General features: G+C 33.2%; 1 protein-coding gene across 1 annotated transcript; it reads right to left on the minus strand.

Annotated features, from left to right (window-relative positions):
• Nucleotides 1-1,043: 1,043 nt before the first annotated feature.
• On the minus strand, nt 1,044-1,901 carry L3040_004570 (uncharacterized protein; the record flags this gene model as incomplete). The annotated part of the gene is made up of 1 exon (XM_007291630.2): nt 1,044-1,901. The coding sequence occupies one exon, from the start codon at nt 1,899-1,901 to the stop codon at nt 1,044-1,046; it is 858 nt and encodes a 285-aa protein (XP_007291692.2).
• Between the last annotated feature and the right edge of the window lie 16,542 nt (nt 1,902-18,443).

Raw genomic sequence — 18,443 nt, forward strand, 5'->3', positions numbered from 1 at the left:
TTTGCGGAACGTATTAGTTTAAAAGAAAAAGGAAATACTAGTAGTAAAGATATTTAAGCACGTATAAATGCTATTAAGTAAAGAGCACGCTGCTGCTTATTATAATACCGAAGGCGAAAGCGAGACCGTTTACTACTACTTTACGGAAGAGCAATTAAGGACTATCTACAAGCGTTTTAGCTACTTTTTAGCAGGTCGATTTGCTGCTGTTCTTAAGAGGGCCGAGCACGAATTCAAGCGGGATTTGCTTTATAACATCTAAAAGTTTTGCTATTACTACTAAGTATTCCGACGCTTTTCGAAGAAGTTTAGTATTAAACTTAAAGATAATATTGATTTTAATAATACGATATTATGGTGACAGAGGGCGTATACCTAGGTAGGTGGAGCAGATCAAGGTCTAAGAGATGGCGATAGAAGTGTCTGGTATATTCAGGGGAGCACGGGAGCAACTGTAGATATGTACATGTGGTACGTGGCCTCTAAGGAGCTTGGCAGGCACGTGCAAGGGAGCACGTGCTAGGCCACGTGAGGAGCACGTGAGGCAAGGACCACACTGTGCAACACACCCCCTAGTTGCGAAGCGACTGCTCAACTGACAAAAGGCTCGCCTAAAGAAAGAGGGAAAAAACAAACGAAAAAACCCAAGGAAAATCTAGCCAAAAGATGAACGGAGCTCATAAGCTCCCAGACAAAGGGCAGACGAAATAGGAGCACGCCAGCGCTAGTAAGCTGCAACGAGCATCCTCCAAAGTGGCAGCAGCCAATAGTCCTCAAGGCAAGGTGCAAGGTGGGTCCGCCTGCCGTCGCAAAGACTCGCCAACTTAAACCTCCACCCCCCAGGAGCGACTCAAATATACAAATAACTTGTAGTTGAGGCAGGCGTCCCAATTCCTCACACTACACCTCCCCCTCGCAAGCTCCACACGGTTTCCAAGCTTCAATAAGCCTCCAGCAGCGCTAAGGCTACGGCCCAATTCACTCTTCCGGCGTGCGCGAGCGGTCCCAACATCCCTCATAGACCTGCTCCTAGGTGGCCTTTCCTAGGCAGCTACACTTCCAGGGTATTTGGACCTGCCCTCGCTAGTAGAAGCTCCATTCTCCTTCCATAAGAGCTCCAAGCTCGCCTTCAGCTTTTCGTAGCTAGGCATAGAGAATCGCTCTCTAATAGCTTGAAGCTTTGGCTCCGACACTGTGAGATTCCTAGGGTTTTGACCAGTAGAAGCAAGCCTCAATAGGTCGCAAGAAGAAGGCTGCCAAGAGTGAGTACGCATGCAAGGGCAAACCTTTCCTTTTGGGAGCTCGTTAAGTGTGGCGAACACACCCTCACGAGCTCCTCCTTGCTGTAAATGCCCTTTAAACATCTTTGCGTAGTCTCTCAAGCTCTTCAACTTGGAAGCTTCCCCCATACTGATGGCGTCGACCACAAAACCTAAGTGTCGACTGCCCCAAGCAGGGTCCAACCTTTGAGCAATTACTCTCAAGAAATCCTTTATAGCAAGAGAACCGACAACATCTTGCAATTCGGGCTCTAAAGCGACAGCCTTGGAGTGCACGAGCTCCCAATTTCGAATCCATTGCTGAGGTTCAATGGTCCCCGCAGCTCCTTCGTTGAGTATTCGACGGTACTCGTCTCGCACATGCTCCCTCGTCGATTCGTCGTCCTCCGCGTACTGGTCCCGTAGAGACCTCACCAGCGTTTGGAGTGAGAACTCCTCCTCCTTAATCAGACGAGTCTTATGGGGCTGCAGCAGCTCCTTTAGGACCGTCTGATTCACCCACTCCAGCATGTACTGGTATTTGGAGTTCAAGGCGCTCCAGCGCGCCTCCTTCCCAGAGTATTCTCTCGACCGATATGCAAACTCCTCCTTGACGTCCTGGAAACTCGCACCCCTCAGCATTGGGCGGTCTCTACGAGTAGCCAGAGGCGCCTCCTCCCATTCCTTTATAAGATTATCCCTCCGCTCGTTCTCTTTGACGATCAGGTCGTCAATCGTAGGTGGTGCCGGCGGTTCTAAGGAAGGGATGTGAGGCTGGGTTTCCTTCGAATAAGGGTCTGCAAGCTTCTAAACGCCTTTCATCATCGCAACGGCCTTGTAGTCGATAAACCAATCGACCTATGACGCTCGGTCCGTAAGGTGTTGGGCGCTTTGAAGTGACATGTCGTAGAATAGCTTGAAGTGGAGTGTAAAATAAGGTAAAAAATGAGGTTTGAAAAGCTCTTACTGGACGCTCCGAGCGTTAGAAGGGAGAACAACTTCTACCGACCGAAAAGAAAGAAAACGATAATCCTGCAACCACCGAGGCAGTCTGTACCGTATTGATGATAATTAAAAGGAGCTCGTAGAGGCGTGTGGCTCTTAACTATAGTGACAGAGGGCGTATACCTAAGTAGGTGGAGCAGATCAAGGTCTAAGAGATAGCGATAGAAGTGTCTGGTATATTCAAGGGAGCACGGGAGCAACTGTAGATATGTACATGTGGTACGTGGCCTTTAAGGAGCTTGGCAAGCACGTGCAAAGGAGCACGTGCTAGGCCACGTAAGGAGCACGTGAGGCAAGGACCACACTGTGCAACAGATATATATAAACGTAATGCACTTTAACGGCAAGAACGTATTGCACGTCGTTTGCGATTTTATTAATTTTCAAGCCGCTACTTTTTTCAAAAGCATATTCGCATAACACTTGCTTAAGAGATTCAGTCGATATTAAATCAATACTTACGTCGAGCTTTTTATAAACGTCGTGCACGATCCCGGAACTAACTTTAATTCGGCAACGTTTCGAAGCTACTTTAAGAGTATTAGCAGCACTTTAAAGCAGATGCTTGTAAAAGCTTATCATAGTATCGGGCTAATAGAACGCTATCACGTTTTTATGCGACGCGCTTTTGAGATCGTTATAAAGAAGCTTCTTAAGGCTTTAAGGGAGGATCGGCTTTAAATAGCTATTGTGGTGGAGTTGCGGCTCTGTATTTGTTTTGTCCATGTATATAGTACTGATGCTAAGCACCTTTGTTACGTAGGTGCGCTGCATGCTCTGGCCTTGCTAAGCACGTGGTTAGGTTACGTGCAAGCTTTTATATAAACGAATAGTTAGTTCTTCTTTGAACTAGCACTATATCATATATAATACAATATACGTACTTATAGTATATATTCGAGTGTCTTTCGATCGTCTTTCTTTTCCTTTTTTATTCACTTACGATTCTATTATAGTTATATTTATATATATCTTTTGATTTAATGTTAAGTATATATCGAAGCTCTTTTCTTTTATATATATTTGATGATTTACGCAAGGAATCGAATTAAAAGTTGGTTTTTATATCTTTTTTAGATTTGCTTTTTTTGCGAGAAGTTATATATTCGGAGTTTACGTCATACGTTAAGCTATTAGCTATATGCTTTTGCGGTGCTCTTTCGAAGAGTACTCGATATACGCTAAGCTAATAGTCAAGTGCTTTTGCATATAAGCTTCGAGGCTATTGCTTTAAAAGCGATCTTTCTTCGATTTGTGTCCGTCGAGCATGCTATTCGGTATACTCGATAAGTACTATTTAAAAAGTCGTTACTTTAGTTCGAAGATCGAGCTAGCTAAAGTTCAATTCGGTATTTATAAAGTATTATTTACTTAAACTACTTTGCACGGCGATACGCTCGAAGTATTATTCGTTTAATATACTTTACTTTTTCGATTTAATATCGTTTCTAATACGAGTCTATTGCTTTTTCTTTTTAAAAAGGGTAAGCAATAGCTAAGTATCGGAAATACTACGCTAAACTTGAAAAGTTGAAAATTTAATACTTATTTCGCAACGGAGATTACGTATAAAAACTTCGAATTGCTTTCGAATATCTTTTACTTTAGCAAATAAAAGATACGACGAGCGGAAATAAGTGTTTATAATTCGAAACCGTTTCGATATCGTATCATATTAAAAGCAAGCTATATGCTTGCACGGAAGCTCGGCTATTACTCGACTTCGTTTTTATTTCGATATACTTAATCTCGGCAATTACTTTTCCGTTTATTACGGATCTTGCGTTATAAAGTTAAACGTATTATTAATATCGTTTATTATATCGACTTAGTTTCGATTATTTAGCTTAAAGCGATCGACACTCGACTTTTTAATAAATCACTTTCGACGCATCGAGATCTCATATTTTTATAACATTTTTTTATATATTTAATATTTATTATAAATTATACTTATTTTATTTTTGTTATTCATTTATATCTAAATCATTTTCGTTTTTTCTTCGCATCCGTTTCGAGACACTTTTATACTTTAATCGATATCTATTAACTTAACTTAACGAGCTTACGTTAAAGCTTTCGGAAATCAAAAAAAGCTATAACTTCTTCGACTTAAAAAGATTTCGGATTTAATAAAAATGCTACTCGTAAGCTAACCGAAGACGAAGTAAAAAAGATTTAAGCTTTCTTACTTTTCGTAAATGCTTTGAATTACGTAAGTATTCGTAGACTTTTTTTTAGACTTAAAGCTTTTAAAATGCTTGCTTTCGATAAAGCTAATATTACGAATTACATTCGCTAGCTCGAACGAGCGTTTAAAGACTACGGTATCGTTACCGATTCGAAAAAGAAGCAATGCTTTGCTAAATATAATATTTCTAGCCTTTTCGATTATAATATACGTTATAATATCGAGAGCTTCGAAAGTTTTTCGGATCCGAAAATAACTTAAGACGACTTTAAATCGGTAGTTAAAAAAGAATATAAAGCTTTCGACTTAATTAAGTAAAAAGATAGTATTAGCTTCTTAAACGACTTGAGTAATAAGTAAATAGCAAAAGAAAAAGCTTTTAAAGCGGAGCTTTTATAGTTTATTCGATAGTTCAACTTTATAAGCTTTGCTTGCTTAGCTAATAAAAATATTACCGATAAGCAATTGAAGTAAAAGTTCTTCGGTTGCTTATTATTATCGATGCAAAATCGAATTTAAAAAAACGTTAAACTTAAAAAAGATCACTTGCAAACTTATAATATAGTGTATATTATAATAAGCGACTTAATTAAGCAAAAACAAATTATTACGAAACGAATTAAAAAATACAGCTACGCCGAGATTTTTAAAGCTTTTTCTCGTTATAATCTTTATTAAAACGAGAACTCTCGTCTTTAAGTACCGTCTATCATTCCCGAGAGCAAGCGAAACTTATACGTTTTATTTTTTTATAACACTTACTTCGATAGTACTTATGCTTTTTTTTTTACCGCGTAAGTATTACTATTATAAGTTCGATTACTTTATTCGTCGATCTTGACTTAAAGATCGAGGCTCTTACAAAACAGCTAGCGAAAGTTAGTATTCATTTAAGACTTACGGACAGCTTCGCTTCCGTATCGAAAGAGGCTTATATAAACTTATTAAAAGCAGCTTAATATAAAGAAACTTAAAAGATCGCTTTGCATCGAGTTTACGAGATTAATACGGCCGACATTTATTCGAACCGAAGCTACGTTATATCGAAGAAGAAACGATTTTTAAACGATTCTATATATTTTTTTATTAGTGCTAATAGACTTTTGATCTACTTAACTATTAACAAAAGCTTTATAAATATCAAAATCAATGCTATTTATTTATGCTTTAATACGGATTAGCTTTTCATTTTAATAAAGCGGACTTAATATATATAAGATTATACCGAAAAGAAATACTATCGATCTCGTTTTAATTCCGAAACGATACTTTTAAATACGAATAAGTTTTAAAAAAAGTTCGTAAGATAATAAATGATCTTAATTTTAAACGTCGTTATAAAGCTTTAAAAGCATAACGAAAATCTATTAAGAAAACTATACGAAAACGCGCTAAAGCGTTTATTCGAGCAGCTAACGGCGGCAATGCGAAAGCTTTTCGTATTAACGACTTTAATACTTCGGATATAATTCGCTAGCGGTGCATTATATCGGCGAATTTATATACTTACGTGTTTAATACGAAAGCTATTATTATACCGGTAAAGATTCGAGCGCGCAACGCAGCTTTTCGAATTACGCTATACTCGTTAAAAAACGCTTTTTCGATAAAAGCAAAGGTTTAATCTATTTATAACTAGCTTAAAGTTACTTTCGTTAAGCTAATAAAAATAAATAAACTCGAGCTTGCTTATATCGCGATTTTAAACCGAAACGCTTTACGACCGAAGGACTTACGGAATCTGCTCGTTACGCTGCTAAAAGCTTTTAAGACTGCACTTAAATTTAAAGCTAAGCTTTTTAAGACTGTTAAATCATACGAAAGTCTTAGCAAAGTGATCTCTTTTTTAAAAATAAACTACGAAGCGACTCGTATTAAGCTCTTAAAAAGGCGCGATTTGCTTAAGAACTTAACTTTTAATAAGATTATTGCGTTCTTCGCTGCTCTTTTTACTTTTAAACGATCTTCTTTCGAAAGTATAATCGATAAAATGATTTAGTAAACCTTTATTAGCGAAAGCGCTATTAATTGCTTTTAAGCTACGGTTAGCGTTGCGAAAGCTTCGAAAGATTACTTAATTATAAGTAGTAAGCTTATACCGAAAGCGACGGATGATCCGGTAAGAGACGGACTTGCTTCGAAGCTTTAGCGACTTATTTAAAAGGAAAGTAATATCTTTTTATTTAATAATAATCTATTTTGCAAAGTTACGAGTCGCTTTATCGATAAAGCGCTTTATCGTAAGAATTTACCTTTTTCTCTTTCTTTTGCTACTTCGACTTATAGTTAAATCATTAATAAAGCAGACTTTATATAAGTCTTTGCTCGATTAAAGCGGATTTTACATCGAAATGCCGTTGCTTAGCGGTCTTAGCTCGGACGCTTATTCGAATTCTTTTAAATGATTAAGCTTTAATTGCAAAAGAACGTTCGTAGCAGTTAGATTAAGCACCGTCGACGCATTACGATTTTAATACTCGAAGCGCTTTCGATTTAAAAACGATTTTGCTTTATTTTTATTATCGGCTTTATTCTGATTCTCTTTATAGCTGTATTTTACGGTGTTTTTTAGTTTTAATATCTCTTTTTCGATTAGTTTACTCGTAAGAATCGGCGTACTTTACGGACCGCAATCGAGAGTAATACAGAACTTCTTTCGGCGGAAATCGGCTTTATTTCGACGTTTAGCTAGCTATTCTTTAAATACTTTTATTATCATTCGCTAACTTTTAAAGTTATCGTTAATATACTCGAGCAATCTTTAATTATTAATGCGCGAGTCACACTCGATACAAGTACGGAAGTTAGCGTTATTATTTATAACGCTACGATTAAATTCGAGGTTTTTATAACTTACGATTAAAAGATAAGCTTTTAAATAATTACCGGTTTATTATCGCGCTTTATCGGATACGTTAATAACGTATTTATTAATATCGAAAGTGCTACGATCCGTACTCGATTTTACGTTATAAATTCGCTAAAGTATCGACTTATACTCGATTATTCTTTTATACGCAAAGCGAAAATCAGTTTTCGATACTTTTCGAATTATAAAAATAGCTTTATTATTGCTATGATTACTAATCCGTCTACGAGCTAAGTTACTTAAGCTAAAGTAAGCGATAAAACGAATTAATACAACGAAGCCGTCGATCGCTTAAAAAAGCAAAGTATAAGCTTTATTTATTACGATAAGTCTTCGAGTAATAGCGGCAGCGACTCGGAAAACTAATAATCGGCCTTATTAAAAGCGCCGAAATCGATATATTAAAAGCTTTTTGCTTTTCGCTTAGTTTCGAAAGCGAAACGTTATAGCATTAAAAAAAAGACGATTCTATTACTTAAGAACAGTTTATTAATATTTTTGCTTTTACGAAATGCGATCTTTTAATAACTTATTAAATAAATGCCGTTAATACCGATAACTTTATAACCCGCTACTACGATTATATCGATTATTAAAATTCGACACTTTATTAAACTCGAAAAAAGATCTTTTCGAACTCGGCTAAAGTATTCGGCATATATAAGACTAAAGATAAAAAGATTAAGCTAATTAACGAAGCAAACGGCGTAAAAGTAGCATTAAGTAGCAAAGTTGATTAATATAAGCTATCGAAAGTTAAAGATACGTTATAAAAGCAAATAAAAGAATACAAGCAATACTTCTTTTCGCGCATTGCCGATATATCGAAAAGCTTTCGAATTACACTCGAACGCATAGCGAACTTAAATGTCGGTAATACTTTACGGCTTAAAAAAAAGGATTTGTTTAAAAAGATAATATTAAGCAAAGAAAAATCAATCGCATTCGCTTAATAAAAGTACGGTAAGTTTTACGACGACGTTTCACCGCCGATTAAGCTTAAAACTATTTTATATACGGCTTAGCAAGTTTTTAATTACTCGTGTCCGAAAGCTCTATAGCTTATTGTTATTAAAATGCTTTAAAATAAGCTTGATAAAAGAGTTTTAAAGTATTACGAAAGACCGTATCGAAATCAATAATTCTTAATAACTAAAAAGCAGCCGGGTTAATATAAACTTATTAACTTAGCAATTCTACTTAATGCAGTTATACGAAAGGACGCTAATCTACTCTTAATTATAGATGAGTTTGCTAAAGAGTTTTTTAGTTGTTAAATAGTTAGCTTAATCGACCTTTATTCGAGCTATAATTAGCAAACACTTTATTAATCGAGTAAAGACTTTACCGCCTTTTTTACACCGTTAAATCTCTTTTGATGCATTACTTTTTCGCAAAGTGCTACGAACTCGATAGCTTAATTCGTCCGAACAATTAATCTTATTTTAAAGCTTTTATAATTTAAAGTCTTTATACTATTTATCGACGATATTAAAGTAAAAAGACTATAAACAGATTATTCCGACGAAAAAGCACTCTCGAATATACGTCGATTCGTGCTCGAACATATTTAAAATATCGATAAGACTTTAAAATAGATTAAGCGCGCTAGTGTTATAATCGAAGAAAAATCATAGTTTTATTAAGATAAGATGAATATAATAAAATTCGTATGCAATTCGAAAAGTCGAGAACCCGTTGCGGATAAAGTTATTAAGATTAATAACTAAAAAACTTTTAAAAACTTTATTAAAATTAAAAAATTTTTAAGCTTTTGCTTTTACTTTCGCATTTAAATTAAAAGATTCGTATATATTATTAACTTTTTTTATAACTTTATAAAAAAAGATATGGATTAGCAATAGATTAAAACGCATTCGAAAGCTATGCGAATGCTACAAGACGCTTTAACGACGGCTTTAGTTTTGATTAAGATCGATTACGAAGATTAAAATAAAGAAATAATAATAAAAACGGACGCTAGCTTAAAAAGATAAAAAAGATATATCGATTAACGCGAAACTACTTTTAATAAAGTGCAATCGGCTTAATACGAGTCCGAAGCTTAAACGAAAGCAAAACGGAATTATAACGCTATTAAACGAAAGTGCTGTAAAGTACTTAAAGTCTTTAAAAAACTTAAGTTATAAATTATTAAAGTGTATTTTATTTTCGAAACTAACGTTAAAGTGCTCGTTACTTAGCTTCGATAAAAAGCTATCGATATATTTTCGACTTTAATTATACGCTAGCTAGCTTAAATCAATCTTTTCGACTTTAAGGTTCGATATGTTTTTAATAAAGATTACACCGTTGCTAATGCATTATCGAAACGGCTATAGTACTTCGATGATTTAAGCGAAAAAGATAAAAATAAGTTCGATAATAGCTTGTTAGCCGACTTAAAACTTATTAAAGCTCGAAATAGCTTTAAAGAACTTTCGACGGACCTTTTAATAAATATTCGCTAGTCTATTTTTAAAAACATATTTTAACGCTCGAAAGAAGCAAAGAATGCAAACTTAAACGAGTTTAACGACGACTACGATTACGAAAGCTTTTTAAACTTAATCGAATACTTTTCGAAATCAATTCGAATAGCTACTTTTTTAACGACTTTGCGAAGACTTAAGGACTTGAACAAAGTGGAATGCCGTAAGTTCAAAAGAAAAGCTATTAAGTACGGAATAAACGATAAGAAGCTTTAAAGATTCTCGACGAAAAGCCTTCTTTTTTAATTAATAATCGATAAACTTTCGATTAAGACGAATATTATTACGGCTGTCGAAGGCAATATGATTATAATGCTACCTAAGAGTACGCTCGGTAATAAGAAAGAAAGATAAAGAAGGAAAAAAAGAAAACGAATGCAAAAGAAAAAGAAGTCTTATAAGCTATCTTGCTAAGACAAGAGCTTAAGGTCACGAAGTAACGTGTAACCTTAAGCGCGTAGCAACGTGACTTCCGCGTGACCGCTATCGCTATCGTAACATCACTTTTCTTTTCCGAAAAACTGCGTCTTCGCAATTTGTATTATTAGTCTATCGTCTTCAAAGTCATTATAATCATCCCGTCTTTAATTATAAGCTTTTAGCTAAAGTAGTAATGCTTTCGGCGGCCTTTTTGCTATTAAGTGCGCTAAATAGAATCTTCTAAGCATTTAAAGTGCTATTATCGCGTTCGAGCACGGGTACTATTCGAAGTCTTCGTTTGCTTTAACCTATTGTATTCGATATTAAAATGCTCTTTTATATATACGAGAAGCTAAGACTTATTCGATTTCTTATTCGTTTTGGTCAAGTAGTATTTGAATTAGCGCTGGCTAAAGTCTTACTTAGCTTAGCAATAAATTTGTAATATGCTTTCGTAGTAAATAAAAATAAAATATAAGATAAATCTTTTAAGTTGATAATAGTTTAACTTTTTAATTCTCTTTTACTTTTTTAATAACTTTAACTAGCTCGTATTATTTATTTCCAAGCTTTTTAAAAGGTCGGTCTATTTTCTAGTTCTTTATATCGATTATTATATCGTCTCCGACGTTTTAATTTATTAAACGGCGTTTAACGTTAGCTAGCCTTTCTATCTTAGCTTATTAGTTTGCAATCGAAGATTAAGCGAACTCGATAGCACTTCGAGCTTTAATAACTATATTATATGCTTTTTATTAATTCAATCGCTTTATAGCTAAAGAAAAAAAGCTCGGATTGATTATATCTTAAGAGCAGCGCGCTTAATATCTATTCTTAACTTCGAAAAAGGACAGCTTACTTAATGACTCATAAGGCAAAGTCAATTAAGCGATATCTATAAAAAAAAAGAGCTCGCTTTAATTGTCTTAATAGTATATACAAAATAAGCGGAAGCGTTGCTTAATATATTGGTTTATTACTTTTGTCTGCTCGTCCGCTTGCGAGTTATATGCTATTATAAGCTTAATCTTCGTCTTTAATATACGGCAAATTTCGGCTTAAAAAGTTAAGACGAATTAAAAGCCTCGATCAAAGACTATAAAGTCTAGCATGCTAAAGTAACGGACTTAATTCACTAAGAATAGCTGTGCGAAGTCTTTAATTATAATCGTTTTATAATAAAGAATTAATATAAGCTTTTTTAAAAGCTTATCTATTACTATTAAGATCGAGTCATAGCTTTGTTCGTTTAAAAAGCACTTAGTAAAGTTTATTATTAAATGTTAATAAAAGCGAGCTAAGATCGGTAATAGATATAAGAATCTTGGCTTTTTATCGCGCTTGACCTTTATTCGAGCGCACTTGCAATTAGCTATATAGCGTCTAATGTTTGCATTAAGGCCTTTTTAATAGAATGTGCGTTGCGTTAGCTAAACTGTTTTTATTACGCTTGCGTAAGCTATATATAATTGCTCGTGTATATGCCGAATAAAGCAAGTGCGAAGCTTTAAAAGATTAATTAATATTATTAGTCTACTTTAAAAATAGATTTTTCCGTTTATTAAAGTGTAGTTTAAATCCGTTTCGATATATTCTTTTATTTCTTAAAGTTTTAAAGCCGTTGCGTTTGCTTATAAAACTTTATCGATAATATTGTATCCGGCGATATCATACGCTATTTATGATATAAGATCAAGTAGCTCTTCGCTTAGTTCTTCGTTTTCTAGCGCTTTTGCTTATACTAAAGCTAACTTTATGTTTTCGCCGCAATATATGCTTTTTGCTTATACGGTATCGTAAAAGAACAGCGTGTTTTGCTTAAATGCCGGCGAAGCTATTTCTTTTAAGATATTAAGATCGATTTTATCGTTAAAGATTAGTTATTGTTTCTTTAATGCTCTTTAGCGTGCTTTTAATAAAAAGAGGTCTTGCTTACGGCGAGATAAAGTATCAGCGAGAGTATTCGTCGAGCTGCTACGGAATATTATAAAAAAGTAGAATTTAAAAAAGAACTCCGCTTATCGAGCTTAACGTGCTATCAAATCTTTCGTCGTTATAAAATATTCTAAAGCTTTATAGTTTATGTAAACGTAGACTTGCTTTTACGCTTTAATAAGCTCCGGCTTATAGTTTTAAAAAGATCTAAATATTACGAAGAATTCTTTATCGTATATAAAATAGTTAAGCTTAGCGTCGATCATTGCTTTAAAAAAGAACTTTATAAAGTAATAAAAGCTATCTTTTTAAAGTTGTAAAAGTACTTTCGCGATTACGCCGTTTAATAAATCAGTCTTTAACTGTGTTTGCTTTGCAAGGTCGTAATAGTAAAGAATAAAAGCGTTTTGCAAAGCGTTTCGCAACTTCTATTATGCGTCCTCGCATTCTAGTATAAACTTAAATAAGACGTCCTTTCTTATTAAATTAGTCAAAGGCTTGTAGATCCGGCTATAACTTTTAATAAATCGGCGATAAAAGTTGCAAAACCTTAAATAAGCTTACACTTTTTAAACGTTTATAGCGTATTGCTAATTAGTAATTATTACAACTTTGTTCGAGTCTATTTTAATTCTTTTCGTTATGATAATAAACTCGAAGAATTTAGTTTTCGTAACGCCGAATTTACACTTTTTAATATTTGCTTGCAACTTATAATCGGATAAGATTTTCATAACTTTTTTAACGTAATTCACGTATTCTTTTTCGTCCGTTAAGTATATTAAAATATTATTTAAATACGTAAAGCAAAATTCGTTTAAGTGCTTTATTAAAATGTCGTTAATAAAACGCTAGAAAGTAGCTAATCTACTTGTAAAGCCGAAGAGCAGAACCTTATATTTATACATTCCGAATTTGCATCGCTAAGTAGTTTTGTTTTCGTTTTTTTAATTGATTCGTATATAATAAAAAGCTTGTTAAATATTAATCTTCGTAAAGATTTTAGCTTAAAAGATTCGAGCTATTATCTTATCGATTAAAAAGAGTAAGTATCCGTCTTTTTTAATTAAAGCGTTAAGCTTTCGATAATCGATATAAAGTCTTATAAAACCATTTGCTTTTTTAATAAACAAAATTAGCGCTACGTAAAAAGCGTTTAACGGTTTTATAAATCTTTTATATAAGTTCTTTTAAATATATTATTTTACTTCGAAGAGCTGGCCTTTTATAAGCTTACGTAAAAGTTTTATAAACAAAGTGTTTTTTTTTTATCAAATCGATTTTATAATCTACTTTCGGATAGCAACGTGCGAAAAGGTCCGAAGCTTCTTTAGAAAACAAGTTTTTAAATTCGTAGTATTGCTTTAAGAGTTTAGCTCGTACGAGCGCCTTATTCGTTTTATATTTATCGGCGAGAGCTTTTGCTACGGTCTTATTATTTAATAATATTAACTGAATAATTTAAGAATGCTAAGACTTAATATCGCGGCGAGCTTGTTTTGCGTTTATAAAATAAATTAAAGTAAAAAACGTAAATTCATTTAATATAAGTGTGCTATCTTTTTTAATTATTATAGCTTTTTTCTTTTGCTTTTTATGCAATGCGGAGAAAGCATTTGCGAAAATAAAGCTAATGCTAGTTGTATATAAAATTAAGTTTACCGAAGCTAAAAGAATAAACGGAAGTAGCTTTTTTATAATTACTTTCTTTTCTAAAAGCTTTTTTATTATAGCTAAACGTTTTTTTATATCTTTGCAAAACTTAAATTCGCGCTTTTTAAAAAGTCCGTCGCTACATAAATATGCTTTTAAAAGTCTAATTAAACTTTTATTATTACTTGATATAAGACTAGAAGAAGTAACCGAAGCCAGCTTTGCTTAGTCTTTTTTTTTTATTAACGCGTCTCTTTTAAAAGCGTTAGACTAATAAGCGTGTTTATACGAAAGTAATAAATCAATAAAAATACGTGAATCGAAGTAAAGTATAACCGGTATATTAAAAAGCTAGAATAGCTGTTTGCGTTTTCCGAAGCCTTAGCATAAATCGTAGTGTTTAAAAAACTTGCGGCTTAATAACACGTTCGTAAAACTTAATTTAATAATTAAAAAAAGGAAATTAATTCGACGCTTATTAATTGTTAATGTTAATAAAATCACTTAGCGTATAAGTTCTTTTTTAGTATTATCGTAGCTAATAAAGACGATTAGCTAAGGTAGTTTAAAGAAAAAGACGCTTAAAGCTTTGCTTAGATTATAAGCTAAAGCTATTTAAAAGGCGCTGAAGATATTTGCTCCGCTATTAAAATGTGCGATTGTTTTAATAAATAATCTATTTCGAGCTAGTTTTATCGGTACTAAAGACTGCTTCTTTTTTACAAAAAGATTAAAGTTAGATTTTAAATCTTTTTATAAGTTATAGCTTATGCTATAATAAAAGTCTTTCTTACGGCTTAGCAGTTTTCCGATATATCGTCTTTTTCTACTTCTTCGATATCTATTTTAATTATCTTTTGCTTTAGCTTTATATTTAAGTAGTTTGCTTTAAAATAGCTTTTTTTGCTACAATTAAAACACACGGAGTCTAAGCTAGCAGTGCGAAAGCTTTTAAAGCGTTCTCGACGCTTTTTTATCATCGATGAAAACTAGCGGAAAGGTGTAGAGCTTAGTAAATAAGTGCGTAGCGGTGATCTTTACGAACTCGATTGCTAATTCGCGTTTCGAAAGACCTTTTTCGATGCGAAGCTAACTGCTTAATTAAACGTTATTGCCGACGTGCGTCGTAAGAGTGCTAGTTCTTCAGCGCAGATGTACGCGATTTTTAATCTACAATAGCGAAGTATTCGTTAAAGGTTTTATAGCTTCCGTTTATCTTGTATTTTTCAATTCGAAAGTTAATTTTTAATGCTAAAGACACTTTTTCATATACGTCTTCGAACTAGCGGTCTTTTAAGATCTTGCTCGCTATTACATAGCGTATAAAAAAGATACGGAACTCGTTGTAAAATATATTACTCGATATTATCAGCTTATAATAGTTTTGCCGTGCTTTTTAAACGCGGTTGTAATCGAAGAATCGTTCGTTTAAAGCTTTTAATACTTTTACCGCGTTTTATACGTTCTTAACGTTAAAGTCTATATAAGCTAAGACGATAAACTTAGCTTTTCTCGATATGCACGTAAAATAAGCTTTCACTTGCGCGAGTCTTTTACGGAAGTTGCTCGAGTTAGCTTCGATAAAAAGCTTTATATTTATTTTTTAAGCGTCGTATTTTATATCTTTTTAATTGTTTAAAAATAAAGTCCGAAGCCACTTCAATTTATTATGCTTTATCGCTAATATAAAGGTGTCGATGATTAGCAAGTAATAAGTAAAAGTTGGCCGAAGGCTCGCCGTTAAAAATAATAAAAGACTTTAAGCAGCTTTCCGAAGCGCTGATATTACCGCTAACGCGATAGCTGCTTCTATAGCTTCTATAGCTTGCTGCTATTCGCGAATAAATATAATAGATATGTTTATCGATAATGTATATATTGCTAAAGTCGGTATATAATTTCGACGCTAATCGTATGCTTTTAGCACCGATAGCTAAAAGCTCGTAAGTGATAAGAATTTTTTAAAAAGGATCGAAGCTTTTACGATCGCCGGTAATAAAAGCTTCGTAAGAAAAAGGGTTAAGATAAAGCCGGCGAACGTATGTGATTTAATTCGCGTTGTTAAATTAATTAAAAAGCGATTAGTTATTTCCGTAAGCTACTTTTATAAAAAAATATAAAATGTTTTAAGCTTATCTGCTTACTCAATTAGAAAATCGTAATAAAGATTAAGCAATGCAAAAGCTAGTTATAAAGTTTGAAAGTCTTTTAAAGTCTTATAGATTTCTTAGCTTTCTTTTAGCTTTAGCAAACGAAGCTTTAGCTTTAGCTATTAAAAGAATATGTAAAGCTCTTTAGCGGTGACCAGCTGTTGTTTTATATATATTATTATATAAGAAAAGTAAGTAGAAGAAGGTAAGAGTGCTAATGCAACGAGAAGGCTAGCTATTAATCGGCTCACGAGATAAAGAACTTAATGCTAAACAATAACTTAGCAAAAAGAAAGAAAATCAGTATAAGCGAAGCGTATACGTTCTTAAAGCTTTTAAATAAAGTATATATTAAAGTATCAAATCGTAACGTAATTAAAAGAGCGTTAAAATCCTTCTTGTAATCAATTGTCGGAAACTCTTAAGAAAAATTTTAATGCGTTTATAAGACCGTTTGTATGCGGTCCGTGCGCGTACTTATCGTTTTAAAAAAGAAAGAAGTGGTTTTAAAGAGTATTCGAATAGCAAAAGCAAGTCGAATAGCAAAGAGTTCAGCTTTTTTTAAGATTATAATTAGCGAAGAAATCTAATTAAAGCATTAACACTCGAAGATAAAAAGTGCTAGCCGTTTATTACGCGTAGCAACGATTAATATAATGCTTTTTAGCGAGTTAGAGTTGATCTTTCTTTATATTACGGCTATCGAAAGCAGTATGATTATAATGCTACTTAAAAGTACGCTCGATAATAAAAAAGAAAGATAAAAAAGGAAAAGAAGAGAACGAGTGCAGAAAAAAAAGAGGTCTTGTAAGCTGTCTTGCTAAGACGGGAGCTTAAGGTCACGAGGTAACGTGTGACTCTGAGCGCGTAGCAACGTGACCTCCGCGTGACCGCCATCGCTACCGTAACAAATATTATTATAGCTTATTACGATAAAAGTAGTTATAAAAGCCGTAAATCAACTTACTACCGTGTTTTTTAGCGCTACTTTTAAAATAGATGCTATACGGACGTTAAACGATTCGTTAAGACTTGTAAAAAATACTAACACCGAGCAACTAATAAGCTTGAAAAACTATTACACTTTATTCGATCTAATAGCTTAATAGAACGCTAGGCTATCGATATTACTTATCTACTTGCACGCAATAGCAAGAGCTACTTAATTGTTGCTAAAAATAATATAAATAAATAAGTCGAAGCGAAAGCGATTCGAACTCGAGACTCGCTCTCGATAATTAAGTTTATTTAAGAAGACATCATTTGCCGCTATAAGATTTTCTTTTAATTAATAATCGACGGAAGTTCGAAGTTTAAAAAAAAGATAATCGACTTATTTAATAATTAAAAAATCAATCGAATCGTAATTTTAGCATACTACTTTTAAGCGAATAAAATAATAAAACGCGGTTACGGATTAATTAAAAACGTATTAAGTAAGCTTAAAAGCATCGATTAGATTGCGCAATTGCTAGCCGTTTTATTCGCCGACCGCACTTCGATGCATACTTTTATCGGATTTACTTTTTTTTATATAATATACGGCAAAAAAGCAATGCTTTCGATTAAGACTTAAATCTAGTTTTAAGCTACGTTATTTTAAAAACTAATAATTAATCGTATTAAGCTTATCGAATTAAAAGCACGTTAGTTTCGGATGCAAGACGAAGATGCTATAAAGGTTATACTTAAGAAAACTCGCTATCGCTGAAAAGGAAAAGATGCTTTTAATAATAAAAAAAATCTCCGAATCAAACCTTTAAAAGTAAGTGACTTGGTCTTTAAGCACGACTCGATACGTGAAGTAAATATATCTAACGTTAAGAAGCTGGATTTTCGATAGCTTAGCTTTTATTAAATTTCGTCGATAAATATAAAAGGATATTATAAATTGAAAGAGCTAAAAAAGGACGAAGCTTCGCTAGATAGAACATTTGCCGGCAATCGATTAAAAAATTTTTACGTACGATATACTTTCGAAGCGTTATTACTTCGCTTTAAGCTTTAAACAAAAAGATCTTTAAAACAGCTTTTATTAAATGAAATAGCCGAATCCGGCTTTTAAATTAAGCGTTTAAATAGATTTGTTATTCGATTACTTAGCCTTACGGAAAAGCAACGGAGCTAATACGCAAGAGTTTTTATAAGCAGTGATAAAGAAGCAATAGAAAGTGATTAAGTTATAAAAGCATGATTATACGTAAAAGAAAGACGAGTTTGAATTTGATTTTTGATTTTTTCTTTATTTAAGTTTAGTTTTTCTTATTTTCTTTTTTTTTATATTTTTTTTATTTTCTTTTTTATATTAAAAAGCTTTACGTTATTATACTTATATGCTTTCGATCTATTATATACGAGCATATTACATATATAAAGCGGACCTTACTCGGAAGCTAATTAAGAAAAGCATATGAAAAATTTATTATATTAATTATTTAATAAGCTGCCGATACGCGATAAAAACTTTTT

Source organism: Drepanopeziza brunnea (genome assembly GCF_022702325.1).
Source record: "Drepanopeziza brunnea f. sp. 'multigermtubi' strain 214-2 chromosome Unknown ctg6, whole genome shotgun sequence".
NCBI classification, from domain to species: domain Eukaryota; kingdom Fungi; phylum Ascomycota; class Leotiomycetes; order Helotiales; family Drepanopezizaceae; genus Drepanopeziza; species Drepanopeziza brunnea.